The sequence below is a fragment of the Thamnophis sirtalis genome, unplaced genomic scaffold, assembly GCF_051295495.1.
Source record: "Thamnophis sirtalis isolate CommonGarterSnake01/CBP01778 unplaced genomic scaffold, rThaSir2_p1.2 scaffold_6, whole genome shotgun sequence".
In the NCBI taxonomy this organism is placed as follows: domain Eukaryota; kingdom Metazoa; phylum Chordata; class Lepidosauria; order Squamata; family Natricidae; genus Thamnophis; species Thamnophis sirtalis.
In genome coordinates, this window is record NW_028261386.1 from 70,661,036 (window position 1) to 70,676,208 (window position 15,173).

Below are 15,173 nucleotides of genomic sequence, written 5' to 3' on the forward strand. Positions count from 1 at the left end.
TGCAAATACCAAAGGCAAAAATGATCCTAATGTACGTGTCCTATTGCCTTCAGAAGCTGTTCTTTGGAAACATTTAGTTTTTGCTGTGTTGTGTGCTAGTAGTGAAAGAATTTTAATATTCCAAACAAATGTTGTAGAGCAGGGAACCTGTTTTCACTACTAACAGCTAAGTTGAAGACAGATTGATTTACAGGTAGCTGCTAAAACATTTCCTACTCCAGCAGGAATAGATAAAATGGTATACTCAGTAATGCATTTGATGAAAGGTACAGTTATGACCCTGTTCACTTTTTACAAGCAGAGGTACCAAAAGATACAACCATACATCAGCTGTTCAGTTTCTGTTTTCTTTCAAAGCAAATAGCAGACCACAGTGGAGATGCCATCCAGAATTTAAAAAGTGACAGCGATGTTACAAGTGTAGGAGGTACAGCAATGTTTGAGTGGGCTTGGAAGAGAGATGTCATCTGCTAATGGTCCTTGAGAACTTGACTATATATTTCTATATACTGAAAAGTGTTTTTAACCAAAGCCAGAAATTATCTTAGGTTTTCTGTTAATACCAGTTTTTCTTCTTAGGAAAAGTTAGGTGGCAAGACTTTGACCAGGATGGTTATGTTGGAGTCACTATGGTCAAAGCTGGTCAAGACCCATATGCCCGCAATAAATTTAATCAAGTGGAGAGTGATAAACTACGAATGGACAGAAATGTTCAGGATACAAGACATGATCAGTAAGTACTACCTATCTTTAGAAACATATATTTGTTTCTTGTAACAAATAGTGCCTAAGCTGAAAAGTACCCGAACTAGAAAATGAATATTGAGCAAATTGCTCAGCTGCAGCTCTCAAGGAGTTCAGTGGTGGTTAGCTCAGATTGTTTGATCCTATTTATATTTCTGTCATAACATTCTCTGCTGAGTTGCAGTAATTCATAGCACTGAATGACAATTCTAAAACTATACAAAGCAATTCAAGAATAAATTATACAGTCTGCACAACTCCTGCTTGATTTGGAATATGCTAGAAAGGCAACGTCCTTGGTACTGTGTCAGCATTGGCATCTCAATTATTTCCCTGCTTGGCATTATTATGGTTTCTAAATCTTGCCTAACTGGGATGATGTTATGTGCACAACTGAAGATTTAATTTCACCCTTACTATTTTTAATGTCAATGTTAATCTGTTTTCAATCTCTTTGGATGTTTTGCTTTATTTAACACTGTGCAAACATCTATTAGAAACAAAGTTGGCTTATTAATAATTATTCAGATAAATGTGCATGATAACAGCCTCACACATAAGGCAAAATCAAGATATGTATTTTTATTTTTAGGTTCCTTTTTACCTCTCACTATCTGTGATTCTGGAAAGCCCTCAAAACATGCCTTTTTCCCACAGGCCTGGAGATCCCTTGGCAACAGGGAAGCCTGCACATTAGTTTCATCACATGGAATATTCTGAATCCCTGTTGTGACCTTGGTTTTTTTTAGATTTATGTTTAATTGTTTTGATGTAATAAAGAAATAGTCATCTTGCTAAAATTTAAAAAATACTGGGAACCGGGGGGAAAAGGTAGCATCCTTCAATTCTAAATTTGGTCTTCAGTTTTCAGACTAGAATTAGAATTCCTCAGATGCAAACATTGATGCCAAGTTACAAGCTTGTTATGCAGTTAACAAAAAACATTTGAAAACTGCTTCTATTGCTTATATTAAGGAAGGGTCCAGTGGCATGGGAAACATAGAGCCAAGGTGGCGCAGTGGTTAAATGCAGCACTGCAGGCTACTGCTAGATCAGCAGGTCAGCGGTTCAAATCTCACCGGCTCAGGGTTGACTCAGCCTTCCATCCTTCCGAGGTGGGTAAAATGAGGACCCAGATTGTTGGGGGCAATATGCTGACTCTCTGTAAACCGCTTAGAGAGGCCTGAAAGGCCTATGAAGCGGTATATAAGTCTACTGCTATTGCTGCTATTTAATTAATTCTGGAATTTTGGGAATGAACAAAAGATGTGCCCAAATGAGCCCAAAAGGCTACTTAATATTTGGATTAAAGACTGCTGCAGCATATATGTTATAAGCTTGTCATTGAGATGAGCTGGGCAACCAGATCATCAGTCCTTTTGTCTATGAAATTTTTAGGCAGCTTAACACTTTATGAGCCAAGTCGTTTATAAACATTTGGCTTTTGATTTACTTAGCCCTAAATTCCTCTTAGACTACTAAACTAATTCATTTTGATTAGCTTTATGTGGATCATTTGTATTTTTAATGATAGAATTTTGTTGAACTACATGTTTTTTCATGGCTATAGCTTGTAAGTTGTCTACCTCTTAAGGAAACAGGATATCAGATACCTAATAACCTGATTATCTGTTTTAGACCCTGTATAGGCTGAATGTTTTGTGAAACTGTAAATATGTATGTCTTGCCATCATACAGAGCCTCTTTCCCCAGGATTGATAAAACTTAGTATATCATGGATTGTAAGTGAAAAAAACATGATGCAGCATATTTCAGCAGTAATTCAGGTTGATTGTTTATTCTCACTAAGCAATCGTGGAAGAAAGCATTCTTAGAAATGTCTATGTTTATTAAGCTCTAAGACATTACAGAAAAAGAGACTTTCCCCTTCAGGCATTCTAAAAGCCCATTTAAATTAAAAAAATATAGCAAATAATTACACATGAATGGGAATTTGTATTTTTGGAAAAAAGAACAGTAAGTGTTCCATTTTATAAACTGAAAGGTTGGTACCAATAATGTCTTATAAGGATCAGAAACACATGAATACATAACTGATAAATACATAGTAACTGTCCCATGAATAAATGTCTATGGAGATTCTCAATCATCCAGGTCATGCTTGTTCCAAAGGTGTTTTTCAAAAGGCAACTGGACTTTCTTGGTTTTGTTCCCTGAAAATGTTTTGCTTCTCATCCAAGAAGCTTCTTTAGTTCTGGCTGAATGGTGGGGAATGGAAGTCCCACAACCTTTTAGGCACCAGGAACCAGTTCTGTGGAGAGAAGTTTTATATTCCTTAGCAGTCATTTGGTCATTAGATGAGTGCTAACTCAAGAAGCTTCTTGGATGAGAAGCGAAACATTTTCAAGGGGAAAAAAACCAGAAAGCCCAGTTGACTTTTAAGAAGCATCTTTGGGACAACCATGAATATGACTCATACTTGCAAGTTGTCTAGATCAACAGTTCCACAACCTTTTAGGCACCAGGAACCAGTTCTGTGGAGAGAAGTTTTTCTGTGGACTGGAATGGGGTGTGATTTTGCATGCTGCCTGAATCCCATGGATTCAGTTTGTGTAGCCTGATTTCTGGCATGCTGTGGTGCCAATCCACAGACCAAGGGTTAGGGGCCCCTGATCTAGATCATCTTAGTGACAAGCTTGTAACATTTCCTGCAGTCTTCAAACTAAATATTAAGCAGCCTTCTGGGTTCATTTGGGCAAATGGAACCATAGCTTAGAGCCTTTTTGTCTTTCTTTTTAAGGTGTCAACGAAAACAATGGCGGATAGACTTACCAGCTACTAGTGTAATCATCACTTTTCACAACGAGGCCCGATCAGCTCTCCTTCGAACTGTTGTCAGGTATTTCTGCAACATTTTCTTAAACCACAAAGGGCTACCACAAAGTGATAATTCATAGTTTTTCTCGGGGCATTGAACTAGGTGATTATTCTCATTCAATTTCTTTTCTTTTTAGTGTTCTCAAAAAAAGCCCACCACATCTTATTAAGGAAATTATATTAGTAGATGACTACAGCAATGATTGTAAGTACTTTCACAAGGCTGTTATTTAGTGCAATGCATGTGATATTATGTTGTTCTGACAAAAGACTATGGGACTTGTAATCCACACTGCTGGAGTTTTCTGAGTTACTGGGCATATATTCATCTGGGGTGCTAGGTTGATTTTAGTTTCCAAAGCATTTACTTTCTGGCACCTTTAATGCCATAATTTGCCTTAAGTAAGCTGCCTGTTCTATTTTTTCAAGATGAAATTGTCATCATTCAGACTTGCAAAATAGGCTTATAGTGGAAAACTGTAGGAAATCAGATGAGCTTTAGTTCTGAAAATTGGGAACTTTCCAAGGAGGGAAGATTCTTTGTGATCGTTTCTTGATTCAAGATAAAGAATTAACTGGGTTATTTTTCCCCCTTTTCTAGCAGAGGATGGTGCTTTATTAGGTAAAATTGAGAAAGTGAAGATACTGCGAAATGATCGCCGGGAAGGTGAGCATCTTGTTAGGACTGGAAAAAATATGAAGATTAAAGCTTTGTTTAAAAGAGCAGTTTTCTGTTTCTGAACACACTGAATGTAGAAATAATAGTTTGCACAATGGAAGTCAGGCATTTCATCTGATAGCTATTTTAAATTATGTTTTCCAGCTCACTTTTTTTCCTTAATCAACATCTTCCTGGAAGCCTTTCTTAAATCAACAGTTCCGAAGTGGAGATCTGATTTTTCTAATGACTTTCTTGTACTGCTCTAAGTTAAAGTGCCTGAAGATTGTTTCTGTTGAAGTCTTCCTAGGTACTTTATATGGGAAAACTTCTGATTGGTTTACCACTCTTTCTATCAGATTGTTAGGTAGATTAATATCAGAGGGGGGACAATACAATAGGCAGTACAGCAAAAATGCAATTGGTTGCAAAATGCAATCAAGCCAAGTATGTGTCCTTGATTTTCAGGTTTGATGCGTTCTCGTGTTCGTGGGGCAGATGCAGCACAAGCAAAAGTACTTACATTCTTGGATAGTCACTGTGAATGCAACGAGCACTGGCTGGAGCCTCTCCTGGAGAGAGTAGCTGAGGTTAGTTGCGAGAAATAATCTTAATGGTCTCTAAGAATGGGCCTCTGGATTCTGTTTTGCATTGAAAAGTACAGGCGGTCCACCACTTTACAACCATTCATTTAGTGACCATTCAAAGTTACAACGGCACTAAAAAAAAAGTGACTTATGAACATTTTTCACATTAACAACTGTTGCAACATCTCCAGGATCAAAATTCAGGCGCTGGCAACTGACTCATATTTGTGTTGGTTGCAGTGTCCTGGGGTCATGTGATCACTTTTTGTAACCTCCCGACGAGTAAAGTCAATGGGGAAGACAGTTAACAACTGTGCTACTAAGTTAACAACTGCAGTGATTCACTTAGCAAAGTTGTAAAATGGGGGAGAGCTCACTTAACAACTATCTTGCTTAGCAACAGAAATTTGGGGCTCAATTCTGCTTATAAGTTGGCTATCTGAAGTAGCCTTCATTTAATTTTAAGCAGTACTTTCATGGTTTGTTTTTTTAAATAAGTTTATTGACTGAATTCTAAATTGAAGAAGTGGTTCTGAAACATAATGATGATGATGATGATGATGATGATGATGATGATGATGATGATGATGATGATGATGATGGAGGAGGAGGAAGAGGAGGAGAAGAAGGAGGAGGAGGAGGAGGAGGAGAAGAAGAAGAAGAAGAAGAAGAAGAAGAAGAAGAAGAAGAAGAAGAAGAAGAAGAAGAAGAAGAAGAAGAAGAAGAAGAAGGAGGAGGAGGAGGAGGATGATTCATTGACATTGCAATATCTGGTGATGCATGAATTGAAGATAAACAGCAAGAAAAAAATCACAAAATACCGGGACTTGCAAATTGAGGTTGAGCAACTGTGGAAAAAGAAATCGTGTGTTGTCCTGATTGTAATTGGAGCCCTTGGAGCAATACCTAAAGGGCTACCTCGCTATTTGGAAATTCTAAATTTACCTGACTTGAACATTCTGACACTACAAAAAACCACCCTACTTGGAACAACTTATATCTTCCGACGTTACCTTAACAGTTCCTAGGTCCTTGGTTAGGATTCGAGCTGTTGAGCTACCAACCAGCCCCAAAGGCTGTGAATCTCACCAAAGATTAACATAATAATAATGATAGTAGTAGTAGTAGTAGCAGCAGCAGCAGCAGTAGTAGTAGTAGTAGTTGTTGTTGTTAAAGACCTAGCAAGGGCTAAGAGCAAGGAAATTGAAGAAAAAGATAGAAAGACAAATTCTGGCCACACAAGACCAAGCCTTAAGAACAAATGCATGCAAAGCCAACCTTGAGAAGACAGCAACAGACAGCAAATACTGCCTCTTCAAAGCTGAAGAAACCAGATCAAACCAGTTAGGCAGATGTTGTGGGGTAGATACCATGGGAGCAAGGCAAATAATCAGGCCTTATGCTACGCACAGCCTTTTCAAACCTCTCCCTGTATGATTTAGAATGTTTAATTTGCTTGAGAATTGAATTGAATTAGCAAAATAGCTCAGTAAGCCTACTGTACTTAATTGCCAGCAAACAGCAGGTTCTTAGAGCAGGACGGTGGATTTCTTTTTTCTAGAGGGGGAGGTGGCTCAATGCTAGCCACTCTATATGTGGATAACATGGGATTTAAAAGCTAGCCTTCTAAATAAGATCATGTTTTTGCATGTTTTTTGTAACATTCAAAATAACACAAAGAGCCTATTGTTCATTAACCTTTGCTTTGAAACATATTTCAGGACAAGACCCGAGTTGTATCTCCTATCATTGATGTAATTAATATGGACAATTTCCAGTATGTGGGAGCCTCAGCTGATTTAAAAGGCGGTATGTATTTTATTGGAATATGAAGTCTTTCCTGGGTCTCTTAATGTGTCACGATAATCCAGATACTAGCTTGAGAAACGTACTTTTTTTTACCTTTGTGTAAATAAATGGAGTAAAATGTCAAAGCATGCTTCCAGCCTTTAGAACAACATTCATGTTTTTTTTCAGTGTGCAACAGAAATCTTTCTGCTAAAAGGCCCAGATCTAAGGGATGGAAAACATTTTTGCCTGAAGTCTTAAAAGAGATGCTATAGAAAATACATACAAATATCCTGACACCCCACAGAACAGCTTTCTGTGTTTTTTATAGTTCCATGGCTCAGAGGTGGGAACTGCCAGTTTTGAACCTGTGAGGTTTGTGTCTCAGCTTTGTCAAGAAGACTTGGGAAATTGAAATAAAACAATGTATTTTTGGAGTATAAGACGCACCAGAATATAAGACGCACCTTAGTTTTTAGGGAGGAAAAAAAAGGGGGGGGGGAATTCTGCCTACCAGGTATTCATCTACGGTAGTTAGGCCTTAGCCTGGTCAGCTTCAGCACATTAGTTTGCTTGCTGGTTTTGAGGTTGGGGATGATGGGTGCTGTGCTTCTAAAGCATAGTTGATTGCCGGAGGGAGCAGCAATTAAAAAAGCAGGCAAAGCATGGAAGATCACTTAGCTCATTTTTGGGCTGAAACACAGCTTCAAAAGCACAGCGGATCCTCTGAGGGAGTTCCAGTGATTAAAGCAGGCAAAGCAGAGAAGGGGTAAGAGAAGGCAGCAGCTGTTCCGGGTAGCCATTTTGGGTACTGCACCTCAAGCATTTGGAGGCTGAAAACGCAACATGCAGAGCCCAGAAACACAAGCCATTGTTGGTGGTAATCTGCAGCCAGGAAGAGACCGTACGGAAGCCGAAGGGTAGGGTAGGGGCCAGCAAGTGGTAGGGCTACATTTGGAGTATAAGATGCACCCAAATTTTCAGCCTTTTTTAGGAGGGAAAAAAGTGTGTCTTATACTCCGAAAAATATGGTACCTGTTTTCCTTTTCTTGCTTTCTAAAACATTTCTATATATTCAAGGAAAAGTAGTGAAAATGATAAAAAAAAATCTCTCCTAAGTGATGTATGTATTCAGTATCTGGGATTGAATTTACATTCAGGACCTGCAAATCTGGTCCATAAAGGAGAAACTGTATCTAGATTAGAATGAAATCGAATTCTAGTCATTTGCTGAATTCAAATTCAGCAAATGACTATCAGTTTTTTATTCTTGGATTAGAATTCATTCAGTTCAGGTAGCAGCACTAAGCTGACCTCAAGAAAAGCTAATCAGAATCAGATCTGATTAGTATTTGGAATGGGGGAAACTACCAGGGCTGTTCTAGGGTTATCGGTTAAACCAGTGATTCTCAGCTTTAAACACTTGAATATGTGTGGTCTTCAATTCCCAGAATTCCCCAACCTGGATGGGTGGCTGGAGGATTCTGGGAATTGAAGTCCAAATAACTTCAAGTGGTCAAAGTTGAGAAACACTGGGCTAAACTGAGAAATTCAAAGAACATCAGAAAAGATAGTTAATATCAAATCACATCCGCCTCGCTGCTGAGAAAGGTACGTCATTGTGCCTTTGAAGTCACCAAGAGTCAAGCTTATCTAGCAGAATGTTAATTGCTTCACTTAAGTAGATGAAAAGAAGAAAATAGATTGGGAATTCCAGCACATTGTTTATTAATTTCAAGCCTCTTGATCATGGGAACTCAAAATATATTGAACTTGAACATTTTGGAATGGTTGCTTTAAATCTTATGTGGGTTGCTTAAGTGTTTTTGATCTTCAAATATCCCTATTTGAACCCTGAGCTGGCTGTTTTGAAATTGATTCAGAGCTGCTCTGAATTCAAATCACTCCTGGAATTGTTGGAACATCCTGTTTTGAAATTAAAAGCACTGTTTCAAATTCAGAATATTTTGTACCCTCAATCCCCTGACACTTCCATCAACTGCTTCAGGATAATATAATCAGAGTCATCTACAGAAAGCCAAGTTTGCATCACAATGATGATATATGTTGTGATACGAATTCCACCTTTACTTGTGTCTCAACATTTGATGCAAGTGTAGAAATTGGAATTTTTTAAAATATATTTTAATGCATTATTCGTTATTTATCTCTCTTTTCTATTGACATCCCTACTGGTGCTGTGTAGATATATATCTGGTTCCTGGTTCCTTGACAATTTAAATAAGGCCACGATTCTGCATCTCATATAATGTGAGAAAAGAACTGTGTTTATGTCTGCATGTAATGTATCTTTATAAACATGCTTTTCTAAAATAATGTGAAGGGCTGAACAAATAGATTTTATCTTCAACTCTCTGCAAGGGAATCCAATTGCAATGTAATATTTTAGCAATATTGGAACAGCCAATGTTATAGTATTGAGGATTTTTAAAAAAGATAAGGAAGAACACTAAGTATTGATTTTTGATTTCAGGTTTTCATATTTGTCCTTTGTGTGAAGGATTTGTCCTTCATTTGTTTTGTAAAATGAATTAGGAAAGCCTAGACGTGAATTTTCTTGAATTCAAAGATGAAAAGCAAAGAGGGAAATCTGGACCCCTAATAATAGCATTGCTATCAAAGTCTGTTGTAGCTAAGGTTAAGAACACATTTGTATCCTTGACATCATCAATCACCTCTCCTGGGTACTCTGTTACATTCTGTATGGCATCTATTGTGAGGGTTTTTTGCTCTGGATAGTTGATGATCGTGGCAGTCTATTTTGGCATGCTATAATAGGTAGAATCCCTTGAGTGTAAAAATGCTGCTCGTACAGTATATTGCCATTCTCAGCATAAGAAATGTAATTTTGTAATTGCGCAATTTGGGATCACAACTGTAATTGTGCAATTTGGGATCACATGTAGTTGTGAAAAGGGTTGAAAAAGGAGACATTGGAATATAGGTGGCAATGATTTGATTTCAGTATGAAAAAAAATAAAAAGGCGACATCTGTGTGGTCCTGTAACCACACAGGTTATCTCAGTGCCCAGTCTGCGATGACCCTCTGATCAAACTGAGCTGATATGTTCATGTTATGTATTAGTGTCAGTAGTACTTCTTTAATACCATGGATGTTACAGGTTTTCCTGTGCTCTATTATTCATTCGTGTTCCAAAAGAGCCCCCTAACGTTTACTGGTGTGTATATACATGTTGAGGTTTTAACTTTATTTTTATATTAATGGCATTTTATACAATGAAATGTAATGTTTTGCTGTAAATGAAGACTTGGTAAGCTCAGCATGTTGCTCTATTACTCAACACAGTGTAGTATTAAAAGGAAGCATGTTTTTCAAATGACACGGCTATAATTTCCAATGATGGAAATTGGGTCTTTTTTTTAAAGTATGGTATTCTATTAGCATGGAAAAGTACTGCTGGTTGCCCGAAAGTCTTATGTGCCTAAAATGCTAAGAATGCAACTAAACATCTTTTGAAAAATTGTTTGCAAATGTAGCACTTGTGACATCTTTGGGAAATTACATGCTGCAAGATTCATAGCATGATTAACATGGAAGATAGTTTTAATCTACCTTTAATGGGAGGACTCAGCAGCCCACATTCTGATAAGTTATCAGAGAGGAAAGCTAGTAAGAGGCAGTACTGAGTACTGTAGTATTGAGTAGTACAGTAGTGGCAATACAAGCAGGAGGATAGCTAGCAGGAGGCTGTCCAATCCACACACACACACCCTTTCATTGTTATATTCTGATGTTGTATGATAGCTGGATAGTGGTTTCTGCCAAAGACAGTTCTTGGAGAAGAGGGGTTTAAGCAAAAGATGGTTCCCATGGAGCTTGAGGAGGTGTCAGTGGATTGCCATTCCTTCAAAATGTAGTCAGATGGTATCTGCTGTGGGAGTGGAGAAGCTAAAATAATATTTTTGGAAATAGCAGCTGGAGGTAGAAAAATTGCCAGGGAAGACAAGAAACACAGATTCAAGCTTCTGACTTCGGTGCCATCTACTGATCAGATCAGTTGATACCTGCTGCTTACACATAGATTTCTTTTGTAATTTCCTCCCAAGCACAAAATAAGTCAAAACAGTTTTAAAGTATAGCCAAATAGACAAAAATCAAACGGGATAAATATTCAGATTGCCTATTGACCTTTCAAAACTGGGGAATCTGACAAGGTTTATTGCAATCCAAACTAAGTTGAAATTGTGAAGAATATTTTTTTGTGGTAATGTCATAAAAGGGGATGGAAATTAGGAAATAAAAAAACTGTTTAAAAAATAAGGTGGACATTATTTACTAATGTTTAAATTAATTAATATCACTTTTCTACTTTAAAAGCACTTAAATTTGTTTTGGGATTTTCCTAATCTCATCTTAATTTCTATAACATCTATTTCTGAAAGTGTTATATAACAGCAAAGACATTCAGGTAAATTGAGCCTGGAATTAAACCATATCTGAATAGCTTCATATCTACAATCCATAACTCAGCGACCATATATCTAGGCAAAAGATAAAGGGGACATTTATTAATATCCAGGCATGTACATTGTGACTTTGTCCATTTTCTCCTTCTGTTTCTCCCTACAATCTCTTAGGCTTTGATTGGAATCTGGTGTTCAAGTGGGATTACATGACACCTGAGCAAAGAAGAGCACGGCAAGGAAATCCAGTTGCTTCCATAAAGTATGTTCCTCCCAACACCCATCCCCTTACAAAACAATATTTTGTTGTTAGTAAGTGCAACTTTGATCTACCACCTCTGAAGTTAGACTTGGCAGGCTGCTGTTGTAATTAAATTGACACCTCCTAAAACACGCAACTCAGTATTGCCAAATGCAAGTGATTTCAAAATACCGCATACCTGAACACAGACATGACTAGTTTCTGCCATTTTCATACCTTACAACAAATGTATTGCTTTGACACTCCTTAACATTGCATTCTTAGATGAAACTATTACTGCAAATAATACATAGTGAAGCAGTACCTGCACAAGGTTTACATGAAGTTGGGTACATTGCAAAAAAGCAAATTATAATGTTTTAAAAACATGTGTGGAATTGAAATCTATTATTTGTGGGCCTTGGTTTATTGGCTTACTTTCTTGCTGTGCAACCACATCTGGAAAGTAGAACAAATGACGCAAGGCTCTCTAATTAACATGGTGGCCAGATCAGCAGATAGAGAATTACTTGATCTCATAGTAATGTGCTGGGACCAAAAAAGTGCAACAAGAGATAAAAACATGTATATTTTTCTTGTTTTCATACTTTGATTATCACTAGTAATAATCAAACTTAGGCAGGCTGAAATTTAATTTCTCCAGTATTATTAAATTATTGTTAAAGGAATCATTTCTCTTCCCATGCAAGTATCAAAATTGGTACTGCTGCAAAGTTCTGTTATGCATAATAACGTTGCTTACACTAGCAGCACATTTTATAATTCTATAAGATTCTATGAAAAATAAACTTGAAAGCATGACTGTTATATGGTAGCAGAATATATTATTTAAGTTGGACAGATCATTGGGTAAAAATGCTAGTAAAATAATTCAAAGGTAACATTATTTAAGAACCAACTTATATCTTACAGAATAACTATGGCTTGATATTATTGTGTACTTTGTATTTCAGAAATTTTTGGTAACCAGTTATACATCTTATACATCAGTAATACATCTAAAGAATTAAGACCTAGTTGACCATATATAAATCTTGAGTTCATGAATGAGTGATAGAGTTTTCCATTGGAGCAATGAGTATAGATGGCTAATAAAGAATTTAATAGTTTTTAAATATGGACAGAAAGTACTCATTTGGAACCTTAAGATTTAATGTGTGAATATTTGATGCCCGTTGTCTGCTCTTTACGTCTTACTATTTCTTTTTAGAACACCAATGATAGCTGGTGGACTCTTTGTGATGGACAAACTTTATTTTGAAGAGTTGGGAAAGTATGATATGATGATGGATGTATGGGGTGGAGAAAATCTAGGTATGAATTTTTTACTTACAGCATTGTTTTTGAAGGCTAGCAAATCTTAGCCTCATTTTTGTCAGTTCATGTCTTTAGATCTCTGCCTGGAGTGGATTAAAGCAGCAGTTAATACTTTAAAGTAGGTTATTGGCAAATATTCAGCCACAACAGGGCTCCATTGTAAAATTAGTCTTTTTATCAAAAAAATAAGTATGAAGTAGAAAGTCAGAGAAATGTTTGAAGAAAGCAGCCACAGGATCTTTATATTTAAAAGTCATAAATTACTTGAAATGCATTCTGTGCTAATTAAAAATACTTGTCAAAGTGTTTCATTTAACAAGGTTGCAAAGATATTCCGTGCATTTTAAATACTTAAAAGTAGGGCATGTAGTTCATAGGAATAGTCATCATTGGGAATTTTCTTTAGATAAATTAAACTAATTTTGTATTATTAGTCTAGAAACTTATACTTTAAGAGCATATGTGACTTTATATTTAATTATAAATCTCAACTTCATTTTCTCATTATGACACTTGGGTGTTCATATAAAAGCCAAGTAATTGTATGATGTCCATATTATTGTGGTTATCTGCTAAACATTGGATTTTGAGCCACCGTTTACTTATTTGAACTGCAAATACAGAAAGTGACCCATTTTGGATAGAACTATAATAACTCCATAGTTACATAAATATGCTTAATTTTTCAATTAAAAGCAGGGAATTTTTCACTTTAAAAAAAAAGTATCTTATTAGATGGAAAAGAAGCATGTATAGAAAGATGGAAGGGGGGGGGAGAAGGAAAAAAAACCTATTATTTGCATTGGTTGTTTTCTGAATGCAGAGATTTCATTCCGTGTGTGGCAATGCGGTGGGAGTCTTGAAATCATCCCGTGCAGCCGAGTTGGTCATGTCTTCCGCAAGCAACATCCTTATACCTTCCCAGGGGGAAGTGGAACTGTTTTTGCAAGGTAAATTTAAGACTTAATAACATTCATTCATTCATTCATTCATTCATTCATTCATTCATTTTACATGGCCATCCATCTCAGCAAGTGACTCCAGATAGCAAACAATCTTAAAATAAATTAAAAACAAATTTCCATCATAAATACAAAAATTAACATGCACAGCTAGGAAGAATGTCACAATCAATGGTTGTTAGCACATATAATCAAGAGATGGGGTCCTTCACCAAACAATAAAACCAAGACCATAACAAAAACAATACCAATCAGCAGAAATGTAAAAAAAAAATTTTTTTGCAGATTATATATTTACATTATAAAAATGTTTTATGTAGTTTTTGATTAGTTTATTTGAAAACTTCAATGTTATCATTAACATTGGAAACAAACTTTCAGAACAATGTAAAGACCTAGATGATAGCAAATCCTTTGTTATCATTATTATATGAATAATGATAACAAAGAATTTGCTATAGTCTATGTCATTATATTTGTATGTATACATACATATAGTATATAGTATTTTTTTGAGTTTGGAAACATTTCCAGATACATTTATTGTATACCATCCATGTGTTAATATATTCCTTGGTGATCCGGCAGGTTTTTTCCATTTTTTTTTGTTAAAACAGAAAAGGAATCAGTGTATCTCCAATATATAAACAAGTTTTGTATAGATCTACCTTAATTATTAAATATTAGCCTCTGTGCCAAATGGCTTAATAAGGTGGCATTTGGCTAGTGAAATCTGGGATTTGACTTTCATAAATCTGGAAAGCATCCTGTTGAGAGAAGTCTTAGGACTTGGAGTTTGCTAAGTGGTAGGTAGGGAATTGGAGATTGAGCAAAAGAATTCAGAACTCTTCTGAATTGCTAGCCAGAAATGTGCTTGATATACTTTAAAAGGTAGAATCACATCAGGGAAAGTAGAATACCGCATCCCTTCTAGTTCCACTTCTTCTAGTAGTTTGGGAGTGACATGATGAAGAATCTAGAAAAGACTACATAATCTGTTTTTTCCATGTGAGAACATAAGGTAATTGTGTCTTTAAAATGAGACAGTGCCTTGTACAAGATAAATGAGTATACGTAACTCCTACTTAGCCAGGGTTTTGGAGTATGGAACAATGCTAGATGTACTCTTTAGTCTAAGTATAGGAACTTTGTCTACTGACTCATAGCCAAAATAAAGTGATCCTTCATGCCATTTTCCTTCCACAAAGACAAATCCTGAAGAAAGGAGCTAAAGAATACAAAGCCAACAAATAGTTGTGCTTTTTGAGAGATAACATATTCTGCTTAGCGTTGCCCTTAAAGTGGAAGACTTTTCACTACCCAAAGGAGTAAACAAATACCAGAGCACAAAATTAATACTATGCCTTAAATTATTTTCAGAAATACACGCAGAGCAGCAGAAGTCTGGATGGATGAATACAAAAACTTCTATTATGCAGCAGTGCCTTCTGCCAGAAATGTACCTTATGGCAAGTAAGTCCAGTTATTCCTTTCAGCTATTTGAACCTATTGTCTGGAGGTGGCAGGGTGTAAATTAATGGTAATTAAAATAAGCACACAGCCTTATCTCT

The 15,173-nt window shown here is 36.4% G+C and overlaps 2 protein-coding genes across 4 annotated transcripts in view; one reads left to right on the forward strand and one right to left on the reverse strand.

Annotated features, from left to right (window-relative positions):
* GALNT2 (polypeptide N-acetylgalactosaminyltransferase 2) overlaps positions 1-15,173 on the forward strand; it is a 72,866-nt gene that overhangs the window by 48,936 nt on the left and 8,757 nt on the right. Inside the window, exons 3-12 of the mRNA XM_014070174.2 lie at positions 580-733; positions 3,506-3,604; positions 3,720-3,787; positions 4,184-4,249; positions 4,709-4,830; positions 6,549-6,636; positions 11,236-11,323; positions 12,534-12,637; positions 13,464-13,590; positions 14,983-15,075. Of these exons, the coding sequence (XP_013925649.1) occupies positions 580-733; positions 3,506-3,604; positions 3,720-3,787; positions 4,184-4,249; positions 4,709-4,830; positions 6,549-6,636; positions 11,236-11,323; positions 12,534-12,637; positions 13,464-13,590; positions 14,983-15,075 (1,009 nt within the window). The remainder of the gene's footprint in view (positions 1-579; positions 734-3,505; positions 3,605-3,719; positions 3,788-4,183; positions 4,250-4,708; positions 4,831-6,548; positions 6,637-11,235; positions 11,324-12,533; positions 12,638-13,463; positions 13,591-14,982; positions 15,076-15,173) is intronic.
* PGBD5 (piggyBac transposable element derived 5) overlaps positions 1-15,173 on the reverse strand; it is a 155,651-nt gene that overhangs the window by 36,391 nt on the left and 104,087 nt on the right. The window contains exon 6 of one of the 3 annotated variants that reach the window (XM_087718106.1): positions 2,067-3,016. The exons of the other annotated variants lie outside the window; for them this stretch is intronic. Within the exon in view, the coding sequence (XP_087574232.1) occupies positions 2,997-3,016 (20 nt within the window). The 3' untranslated portion in view covers positions 2,067-2,996. Of the gene's footprint in view, positions 1-2,066; positions 3,017-15,173 lie in introns of those variants that run through there. 3 annotated transcript variants of the gene reach the window in all.